At 43.0% G+C, this 10,914-nt stretch overlaps 2 protein-coding genes across 2 annotated transcripts; one reads left to right on the plus strand and one right to left on the minus strand.

Annotated features, from left to right (window-relative positions):
- Window positions 1-978: 978 nt before the first annotated feature.
- On the minus strand, window positions 979-1,675 carry LOC100286357 (60S ribosomal protein L27a-3). Its single transcript, NM_001159244.1, has one exon. The coding sequence runs from the start codon at window positions 1,606-1,608 to the stop codon at window positions 1,171-1,173; it is 438 nt and encodes a 145-aa protein (NP_001152716.1). The 5' UTR covers window positions 1,609-1,675; the 3' UTR covers window positions 979-1,170.
- A 1,347-nt stretch (window positions 1,676-3,022) lies between these two features.
- On the plus strand, window positions 3,023-10,681 carry LOC103633416 (exportin-T). Its single transcript, XM_008655116.3, has 15 exons — window positions 3,023-4,878; window positions 4,963-5,058; window positions 5,166-5,255; window positions 5,349-5,453; window positions 5,648-5,707; window positions 5,902-5,964; window positions 6,060-6,155; window positions 7,087-7,251; window positions 8,013-8,186; window positions 8,302-8,361; window positions 8,468-8,566; window positions 9,029-9,175; window positions 9,570-9,725; window positions 9,809-9,858; window positions 10,253-10,681. Exons 1-13 carry the CDS (start codon window positions 3,187-3,189, stop codon window positions 9,657-9,659), a joined length of 2,937 nt encoding a protein of 978 aa, XP_008653338.1. The 5' UTR covers window positions 3,023-3,186; the 3' UTR covers window positions 9,660-9,725; window positions 9,809-9,858; window positions 10,253-10,681.
- The last annotated feature ends 233 nt before the right edge of the window (window positions 10,682-10,914 follow it).

Here is a 10,914-nt window from a genome sequence, read left to right on the forward strand (position 1 = left end):
TGTTTTCAAAACTGAAGTATTGCAAATACTATAGTTGTTTTAAGGCATTCTAAACTTAGCTCTGGACCTCAGTTTTCAAAACTGCGGTATTATAAACTACGGTATTGTCATAACTAAAGTATAGTATAGTATTTCAAAAACTGTAGTTTTCAAAAACTTTGTTCCCAAACAGGGCCTTAGATGCAACGAACCAAATACACCTATAATCAATGCATGTGAAGAGTCGGCCCTCCTAATGGGGGCAACCAAACACACGGTAAGAGAATGTGGCAGTACAATTGCAATCAAGATTATTACTTAAACGAGTTTCAGAAAAAAAAAGAATATGATTTGCACACCAAACCATCATACAAAAAGACAATGCAACAAATGACTATTTACACAGAAGAGACAAGCGATAGCAATCATAGAATCAATATATCATACTCATTCCATATGAACTTGCATTTGTTAAATGCAATAAGGTAATACAATACTGTGATGTTGTGCTTGGCGTAATATCAATGCTGCGGAGTCCAACATTAATCTGGGCATAAAAACATTACATGGAACAGTCTATTAGACTATCTCAGGCAGACTCTTTAGCACACTCCCTATTTTAAACTCTACTCTACAAACAGTGGAATCTATAAACAGTGGAATCTTCATTGTAATACAATACTTTACACGCCGTTTACACGGACTAATGGAGATGGCCTTACCACCGAAATTAAGCCACACTACACATTTACAAAGACTAAGGCTATATGCACTTAAACTAAAACCTCTAGAGCCATGAGTCCATGACAATAAGTAGCAGGCGTAGCAGATAAATGCATCGAGTTTATTCGAACAATCTACAGCATAAAGCTCAACAACACACGTATTTCACATAGTTTCTAATAATCTTGCAACAAGCACAGTTATGAATTTCACAGCAGCAAAGACCCCACAATGAGCACCATAAGTCGAATGTATAGATGAAACTAGCACAACTGATAGCGAGGATAGATTTAATTGATGTGAAATATTTGATATGAACTGGCATCAAAAACCGCATAAGCACTGCCAAACAGGCAGGAACCACATATTTTAAAACTACAGGTTTTCTTAACACAAATTGCCGAGACAGGAAAGCACTATCAGTTCAGATATAGATTTCAAAACCAGGAGGCGAACAAGGACTGAAACCTAGGCGGTGAGCACGACGGCGCCGCCTGCTGCCTTGATCTTCTTCTCGGCGACCTTGGAGATGAGCTTGGCCTTGACGACAATGGGCTTTGGCGGCAGCACCCCCTTCCCGAGCACCTTGAAGTAGCCGAACTGCGTGACGTCGATCTGCGGGGCCTTGTCGCCGCCGGCCTCCGCCGCCTTGTCGGTGGGCACCATCGACCAGAGGCGCTCGATGTTGACCGCGGGGCAGTAGAACTTGTTGCGGAGCTTATGGAAGTAACGCATGCCAACCTTGCCGAAGTAGCCCGGATGGTACTTGTCGAAGAGGATACGGTGGTGGTGCATGCCACCGGCGTTACCGCGACCTCCCGGGTGCTTCCTGTGCTTGCCGATGCGGCCGTGCCCGGCGGACACGTGGCCGCGCTTCTTGCGGTTCTTCTTGAAGCGCGTTGTCATCGCCGCCGCCGACTTACCTGGGCAGCACCTGGGAGGGGGGAGTGGAGGCGGGTGATGGAGGTGGAGAAAACCCTAGGAGATGGGAATGGCGTGATCTTATAAGGCAGGTGTCTCATGCGTCCGCCGTTGGATGACGGATGGGAGAGCGAGAGCCATTGATGAGGCTTTCCTAGGGTTTTGCTGTGAGGTGTAAAGGGCTGTTGGGCTGGGCCTGGATCTGATGGTGGTGGTGGGCTTTTAACTGTCTCCATCTGCAATTCGATCCACGTTAGAGAAAAGATGGAATACAAAGACAAAACCGTTAAAAACCCCACGAATGGTTAAACAAATATATGTAAGAAACTCTAAGGTGTGGTTTAGGAAATTCAATTTTTCAAGGTATTTTTATTTTCCCAAATGAAGTTGGTTTATTTTCCATTGAGAAAACATGAATTCCTTAGAAAATGTAGTTACTAAACTAGCCCTAATAATAAGAAACTCTAATAATAAATATATGTTTGAGTAAAGTGGGCAAGTGGTCCCTAAACTCGTTCAATTGTGTCAAACTGGTCCATAAACTTTCAAAATTGTCGATTAGATCTCTAAACATTGTTCTTGTGTCAATTTAGTCCAATCCGTTGTGACAGAACCTAGTTAGATGACGTGGCCTTGCCACCGTGTCATCTATGTGGCACGATCTAGCCACATGGTCGGCTGCTTGTTTTCGTCGCGTCATACTCTGATGCATTGTGGCAAGGTAACGTCAGATAGGTCCTATTTACAGCGGATTAGGCTAAAAGAACACAAGAACAATTTTTAAGGACTTAATCAGCTATTTTCTAAGAGTTTAGGAACCAACGCACTTTACTCTTGTTATTGTTTAGGCCATCTCAAAGTTTTAACGGTGTTTAATTAAAAATATTTTTTATGCTATCACCCGAATATGTTTTACTCATCGTTGTTTGGTGCTAAATAATTATCTCCGGTGACATATTTCTTATGGAACTTGAAGCACGACTTTTATCTCAAGTTAGGTGAGAAGAGAAGCATGTTTACTTGTGGTTTGCATCCTGTCTAGCTGCAGGCACGATGACACCGATCCATACTAGTGCCGATGAGAAATTGCACAGTATGCGAAGTTTTTTTTTCGTGTGACATTACTAGGCTTAACACAACAATCAAACAATATATGCTTTTATGATGGCACATACGCAACCAGATAAGGATCTCGCGCTTGCTTGGCCAAGAACCCAAGTAGAATGAGTGTTCGGTTCTAACAGTCAGGATGTATCACGTGGGATGATGTTTAGCTGCAAGCGGTGAAACAAAAAAAAAAGCGCTAACAATCATATCAGAGAGCAAAAGCAAAACATAAACCCAAGATCTGCCCTTAAACCCGTAATAAAAACCGGCGAGCCAAACCCCAAAACAAGCGTCGCAAACAGCGGAAAGAGCAGTTGCTCACGGCGGAAAGCAAACCCTCTGCTCCTCCTCCCCTCCTCGTATATTAACCCCGCCTCTGCCTCTCTTCCCCTCTTTCCCCCCGTCTCCGCCTCCCTCCCACCGCCCCACGGCCCCACCAGATTCCTCCGCACCGCCATGGACGACCTCGAGCAGGCAATACTGCTGGCCTCCGACTCTCCCGCCGCCGCCGCGGCGTCCCCGTCCGTCCGCGCGGAGGCTCTCGCCTTCTGCGCCCGCGCCCGCGACGAGTCGCCGCCGTCGTCGCTCCTCCGCCTGTGCCTCTCCGGCATCGCCTCCTCCCCGCACGCGCAGGTCCACTTCTGGTGCCTCCAGTCCCTCCACGACTTGCTCCTCCGCCGCCGCCTCGTGCTCCCCGACGACCTCGCGCTGCTCCGATCCTCTCTCCTATCGCTGGCGGTTTCCTCTCACGCCGCGTCGCCGCCTTTCCTCCGCAACAAGCTCGCGCAGCTTGTCGCGCTCCTCGTCCGCCTCGACTACCCCCATGTCTACCCTTCCTACTTCCTGGACCTCCTCCCGCCCGCGCCGCCGCAGCCCGGCCCCACGGACATGTTCGCGCGGGTTCTAATCTCCCTCGACGACGACCTGCTCTCCCAGGAGTACCCCCGCAGTTCTGAAGAGGCCGCCGACGCTATGCGGGTGAAGGATTCCATGCGCGTGCAGTGCGTGTCCCAGATCGCCAGCCACTGGCACACCGCCGCCGTGACCCTCCGTACAGCCGACCCTGCGGTTGCGGCAGTGGCCCTTGACGCGGCGCGCAGGTGCATTTCGTGGATCGATGTCGGACTGGTCGCCAATGATGTGTTCGTTCCTCTTCTCTTTGACATTGCCATGTCCCCTGCAAGCATGCCTCCGCTTGCTGCTGCAGCGGTGGGGTGCCTTTCTGCTGTGGCAACAAAGAGGATGGATTTCAGGGCGAAGGTGGGATTGTTGAGGTCACTCCTGGCTGCACATCAGGGGCTTGGTAGCCCAGACAGTGGGGTGAAGATGGCACCCTTGGTGACAACATATGCAGCCGAGGCTCTGGAATGTCATCGCAGGCTTGGCCCTACTGATGCTGATGGAGCTGCAGCGTTGGAGATGCTGGAAGAGGTGCTACCAGCTGTATTTGCAGCTGCAGAGAGCGGTAACGATGAAGATGTGGATTCTGGTTCCGTGCTTGAGTTCTTATCTGGCTATGTGAGCATAATGAAGGCACCGTCTGAGAAGCAGTTGGCGCACTTGGGACGGATCTTGGATCTGGTGCGGGTGCAGATGTCATTTGATCCAGTATATAGGGGGCACCTTGACGTGCTTGACAAGATAGGGAAGGAGGAGGAGGACCTCATGGCGGAGCAACGAAAAGATTTGATTGTATTGTTCCGGAGCATTTGTCGTGTCGCACCAGCTGCCGCTCAGCTGTTCATAAGAGGGCTGATTATGACAGCTCTCTCGTCTGCAGAAGCTAGTGTGGAGGATGTTGAGGTTGCTCTTACCCTGTTCTTCCGGCTTGGAGAAGCTGTGGGTGAAGAGGAGATTCGGAGTGGGGCAGGGCTCCTAGGAGAGCTTGTGCCCATGCTCCTTTCAGCGAGGTTCTTGTGTCACACACATCGCTTAGTTGCATTGGTGTATCTGGAGACAGTTACCCGCTACATGAAGTTTGTACAGGAGCATGTGCAGTATGTACCACACCTGCTTGGTGTGTTCTTGGATAACCGTGGAATACACCATCAGAATGCCCACGTGAGCCGTCGTGCAGGATACTTATTCATGAGGGCAGTCAAGTCATTGAAGGCAAATCTAGTGCCTTACCTGGATACCATATTGCAGGTCTTTCTTTATCTCTCTTTGTTGGTAGAGACATAACTTTTTATGCCATTATAAAGCTAATACTATGTACCTGTGAGTTAGCAGAGTCTGCAAGATGTACTAAGTCAATTCACTTCTATGGATTGGGCAAACAAAGATACTAAGTTCCCCAGCTCCGAGGATGGCAGCCAAATTTTTGAGGTGCATTGTTTATTTTTCTTTACAAGTTAACTTACATGTGCCTATTTGTTTACACTTTGTGCAGTGGAAATACTAACTTGGACCAGTCACTAATGGTTTAATTTCAGGCTGTTGGATTATTGATTGGCATTGAAGAGGTATCACCAGAGAAGCAGGCTCAATGCTTGACTGCTCTTCTAAATCCTCTCTGTCACCAGGTGAATAATTGTTCTTTTGCTTAATATTATGGCACTAGTTTCTTTAAAACGTGATTGACTTACTGATGCTAATGGCATCCCCCCAACCCCCAGATTGAGTCACTTGTTATGGATGCCAAAGCACGAGGGCTTGAGGAATCATTACCAAGAGCTATTAGTCTTCAACAAATCATTGTTGCATTGAATATGGTCAGCAAGGTAATTTGCGTCCACCATTGCAAGGATGCGTATAAAGCATTCTATAAAATGTGGTTTTGACATTATGGGGGACTTGCCTTTGGTCCATCTGGTTTTTTAAAGTTGTGATTTACTCTCATGTAATAATTCTTACTTCTGTGCACGAAGTTATTTACACCTCATACTTACTGTATCTGGACACTGCCCTTTTTTAGGGCTTTAATGAGCGCCTTGTGATGGTAAATAGGCCAGCTATTGGGGTCATGTTCAAGAAAGTAAGTTTTGTGAACTTGCCTACATTTATCGTATTGTTCTGGCTTGTTACCATGTAGCATCTGGTATATGCAACTAGCTAGTTGTGGAATCAGTTGTTAGTCCTCAATTACTACCTGTTTAAGTAGTCCCCACATTTGTGGTCTTCATTCCGCTCTTTCTTCTGATATAAATTGTTTTTATCATCTTCTCCCAGACCCTTGATGTAGTTTTGCAAGTCCTTGTTTCATTTCCTAGTGTAAGACCTCTGCGATCTAAGGTAAATCTGAACCTGTTCCTTAAGCATCTTCGTCACTTCCTTGCTATGATGGCATGATTAAACATTCCCTAACTTCTTCATATGCTGAAATGCAGGTGATATCGTTTCTGCATCGTATGATCGAGATATTAGGTATCTCAGTGCTTCCATGTATTCCAATCGCACTGAGACAATTGCTTCTTGATAACGAGGTATTTCAATTATATTTTAATGACAAGTCTCTGTTTTCTTGGTTTTCTGCTTGAGTCTTGCTGTATAAATAATGGTGTTAATGGTTTAAAAAATCAGTTTCCAGTCTTTAAAATGGAAAAGTAACCAAAAGGAACTTGTTGATTACAAAGTTAGATCATTTAACCACAGACAGGATTAGGCCATAGATAGCATTAGCAATTTCTTAATTACCCTTTCTCCACTACTTCATGTTGCTATTTCAGGCGGTGCCTTAATAACAGAGCACTCTTTCCTTCCTGAAGATTTCAATGTGCTCCTAAAACTATTGTCTTACTTGCCCTAAAGAAATTAGAATAAATTACTAGAGAACGAATTTGTGTTTTTTCCCCTGATGGCCAAAAAGTATGGTTGTACCCCCATGTTTCCTCTTTCTCTGCTCGTGGCCATAAATACAACATCCATTGTCATTCATAGTTTTGATGGACTCTGCCATACTCAGATATGTCTGCTTTCTTTTAAGTTCCATCACTCGCTGCATGGCTGACTCCTACGTTTCATTACTCGCTGCCTGACTGGCTTCTTTGTTCCAGCATTGCTTCTTTTGCTTTTTGTAGTGGGAAACACTCTTATTAGTACTTTACTCATGTGGAGCACCGGTTGAACTACAATAGAAGTACCATTCCTGCACAATTGAGTGTAGGCAAAGTTCATTCAGGGGTTGTGTTGGGGTGATTAGACTACGGGTGTGATCACTAGGGCAGTGCAGTTGTTTCATGTCACCTGACTATCTCCCTAAAGGCAGTTAACACAACTAAATGTGTGATTCTAGCCAGTTATTAGCCTTGAAAGTCTTCTAGTTGACTTGTTTCTTTCTCCTTTTCTATCTTCTTCTTATTAATTCTATCTTGCTTCATTTTTCAGTTCTCACAGTATTATTGTTTTCATATACAGGCTAAGGATATGGTGGAATTTCTCGTATTGGTAAATCAAATAATCTGCAAATTTAAATCGTCAGCTAGCGCCATATTGGAGGAAGTCTTCCCTACTATTGCAAGTCATTTGTCTGTGATATTATCACAAGATGCATTTTCAGCTGGTCTTGCAAGCAATACTGAGGTAATGTTGTTTTCCTATGTAAACAAGCCACTGTGTATATTTATTTTATAGCTGTTTATACTTAGCATACATTTTTATGTTTCTGCTTGTCTCTATATTGCAAGAATGCCAATGCCTTTGAAATGTGCTAACCTTCGGGATATACTACATTATTTGATATTGGTTTATGATTTCCTACTTATGATAGTGCAACTCTAGCTATAACATGTGGCAAAAGCCATACAGTTCAACTAGCAAATATTTCTTGCACGATCTCAACAATACTCACTAAAGTAACAAAAGTGACATGATACCATACTCCACTTATGTGGTATGGCTAGTGTGATAGTGATGTAGTTTATTGATTGTTTGATGGGATAGCAGATAGATTTGTGACTCGCCCTCCGTTGGAGGTTCTGAGCTGCACTTATTTGATCTATTTTCTGCTTAATCTCAACTGATACAATGGTGTCCCTTATATAAAGACAACTTGACCCCTAGGCAAATATCCTAACCGAATCTATCTTATCTCTAAACTCTATCCGAATCTTATCTGTAACTAACTCTATCCTAATGGATCTACGCAGTTCAATAGGCCCAGCCCAGCTAGCCCCATCGACTGCCCATAACAGATAGGCTGTTGCCCTATATGAGTTCTTATCTATTTAGTTATTTGTTTAGCATCAATTCCATTAAGTTAGGTGGATAGGGTTGTCCAGGTACAGGTACAGCCTTACAGGATATATTTATTTTTGTAATATATTTTTGTCTCACCACTACAGGAAATGCGAGAACTACAAGAGTTGCAGAGGACATTATACATATTCTTGCATGCCATGGCAACACATGATCTTTCTACAGTTCTCCTTACTTCTAGCTCTAGGCAGTATCTGGAGACCATAATGCAATTGCTTTTATTTACCTCATGCAAACATAAGGATATACTGCTACGCAAGGTCAGGATTTTTGTTTAACTTGATTTTTTATCTTCTTTTCAATCCATCTGCATTATCGAACTCGATAATAAGTTACCTGTGGATGCCATTTACGTGGTTCTTCATTGTTTCTTAGGCATGTGTTCAGATTTTCGTGAATCTTGTAAAAGACTGGTGCTCTAACTCTGAAGATAAGGTAATCCTGTTATGTCATGTTTTTTTAACTGATTCATCACTGGACATTGAGTTGGATTGCTCATTGCTCACATGGTTCTTCATTTGTTACTCTCTTGTTTCCTCAGGTTCCTGGCTTCCGAGTATTTATGATTGAGAAGTTTGCTACTAATTGCTGTTTATACAGTGTACTTGATAAATCATTTGATTTACGCGATGCAAACTCGGTAAGACATGTCACCTATCTACTACGGGAAGTGGCAATACTTACATTTTCTGTGTTAATGAAAATGAACCTCCACATGGCTATTTGCCCTTTGTATTTGGCTTTCTTTGAACCTTAGTAGCTTCAGTAAACGTTGATAGGATTTATAGGTAACCTTGTCCACAGTGCTAGTCTCACAAAAGGGTGAAATCAGTTAGTGCCTGACCACTGTTGAATAACTTAAGTTAACTAGGGTTAAATGGCAATTCAAATTTCAGTTGGCATTAGCTTTTCAGCTTGGTTATGGAACATGTAGGGCATATCTGTTTTCTTAACAGCATCAGGGCTTCAAGTTACAGAGCCCTCAGAATGCCCTGTTTTGTCAAGTTAACAGCATTGCGAGTGTGTATTGTTAGGCTGTTGGCTGATGGATTGATACTTTTCTTTAAACAGCTTCATTCATTTGACTTGTTTCTTTCTTTAGCTTGTCCTTTTTGGTGAAATTGTGCTGGCCCAGAAGATTATGTATGAAAGATTTGGGGAGGAATTCATTATGAACTTTGTAGCTAAAGGTCTTCCTGAAGTTCACTGCCCACCGGACCTAGCTGAACAGTACTACCAGAAGTTAAAGGTATGCTACTTCTCTCTTTAACCTCACTTGGTTTGGCATTTGTCTTGATATGATGCTAGACATTACCATATAGACCAGTTTTTCTTAAATTTGTGAACTCAGATGTGGGTAAACTTTGTTTCTGTGCTGTTGAATGTTGATAGTTGGATGCTTGTCACATCAGCAAGGTTCACAAAACAAATGGTGGCTTGTGCAGTGAACATTAATAACTTCAGTTCAATGTTAATTGGGTGAATTAGCTCATCTACTGTTTGCCCTATGTTCTTTCTGGCTATTTCATTGTTAGGTGGAATTGTGAGGAGTTGCTGACTTTTGGGATCTTAAATAGCAATTTTCTTTTGGATTGATAAAAAGACTGTTTCTTGTTGTAATGTGTGCCTTTCTGTTTCAACAGGGAAATGATATCAAGGCATTCAGGTCATTTTATCAATCACTTGTTGAGAAGATAAGACCACAAGGAAATGGGAGTCTTGTTTTCAGATAGCATCATTCTTTGATTTTCAATATGTCTTCCACCAAAAGACTCCTCAACTGTGTTATTCAATTATAGGTAGTTATTCTGTCCATTTGTTTCTTATTTTGCTTTCTGTATTCTTTTCTGATTTTTTGGACATAATTCCTTATAATTTGCAGGCTAGTTGTGCCATCAATGTACATAGAGCTATAATTTCTGAGATTGGAAGGTAATCTCTTGTTTCTAATGTAATTCAAGCTATCTAACTCCCCCCCTCTCTTTTGTTTATAACTCTCCAAGGTGTGTTTTGTTGTTCCTATGCATCTTCTCGGGTACTTCTCCTGTTTTGAGCATTCAACTCGAGTAGCTGAATATATGTGGAGTCATTCATCGACTCCATGAAATTTGTCTCCCAGTAGCAGAAGCACGCTGCTGCATGCATTGTCTGGCTTTAGATTTGTGAATTTGTTACCCTAATGCCTATTTTAGCTGGGTGTGACACAATTGGCTAAATGCATCATTTGCTTTTACACCACCACTGAAAAAACATTGCAATTTCACTTCTCAGTTCAGTTTATTTTGGCAACATGCAATGTATCATAATTTACCCTTATGCTTTGCAGACGTATTACTGCGGCATTATCTTTACCAAGTTTGGCAACCATGGTGGCGTCCTTATTCATTATATTCTATCTGAGATGCAGGGGAATTCATCCCACAATAGTTTCTACTTTCTACTAAGAAGGAAATACATGGTTCTACTTTCTCATCTTGGCCTTTCTCCCCAAATCGGACTGTTCTGCTGTCTGGGCCTGAAATTTTGCATGGTATTTCCTGTGAACTAGTTGTGTATAGGGGCAAAAAGAGTGTCGTGTAGGCTGTGTTTTTTCCTGATGAAAAATGTCGCACCGCCTGTTGTGTTATGAGTCGGGTTGTACCAAATTTTGCGAAACGGCAGCGGTTTTTTGCACCCCCCCTGTTGCCATCTGGGGTGATGTACATATTTTTTTTTGGCATTCCCCATTTTATTTCATAAATTCTTTTATCGCCTACTCCAATCTGATGATGCAGTGATAAGAGAGCATGACATGTCATGCTCTGCAAATGCGATGGTACTTGGAACCTCTAAGGCCCTTTGGAACTTCTAAAACTAATTGTTAGCTACTAAAAATTAGTTGTTAGGCTCCAAATACCATCAGATAATATCACAGCTAATTGTTAGCTATCTCATAACTAACAATTAGTCATTAGCTGGTTTAACCTAGCTAATAATTTATTAGCTGGC

This window comes from Zea mays, chromosome 7 (genome assembly GCF_902167145.1).
Source record: "Zea mays cultivar B73 chromosome 7, Zm-B73-REFERENCE-NAM-5.0, whole genome shotgun sequence".
NCBI lineage: Eukaryota > Viridiplantae > Streptophyta > Magnoliopsida > Poales > Poaceae > Zea > Zea mays.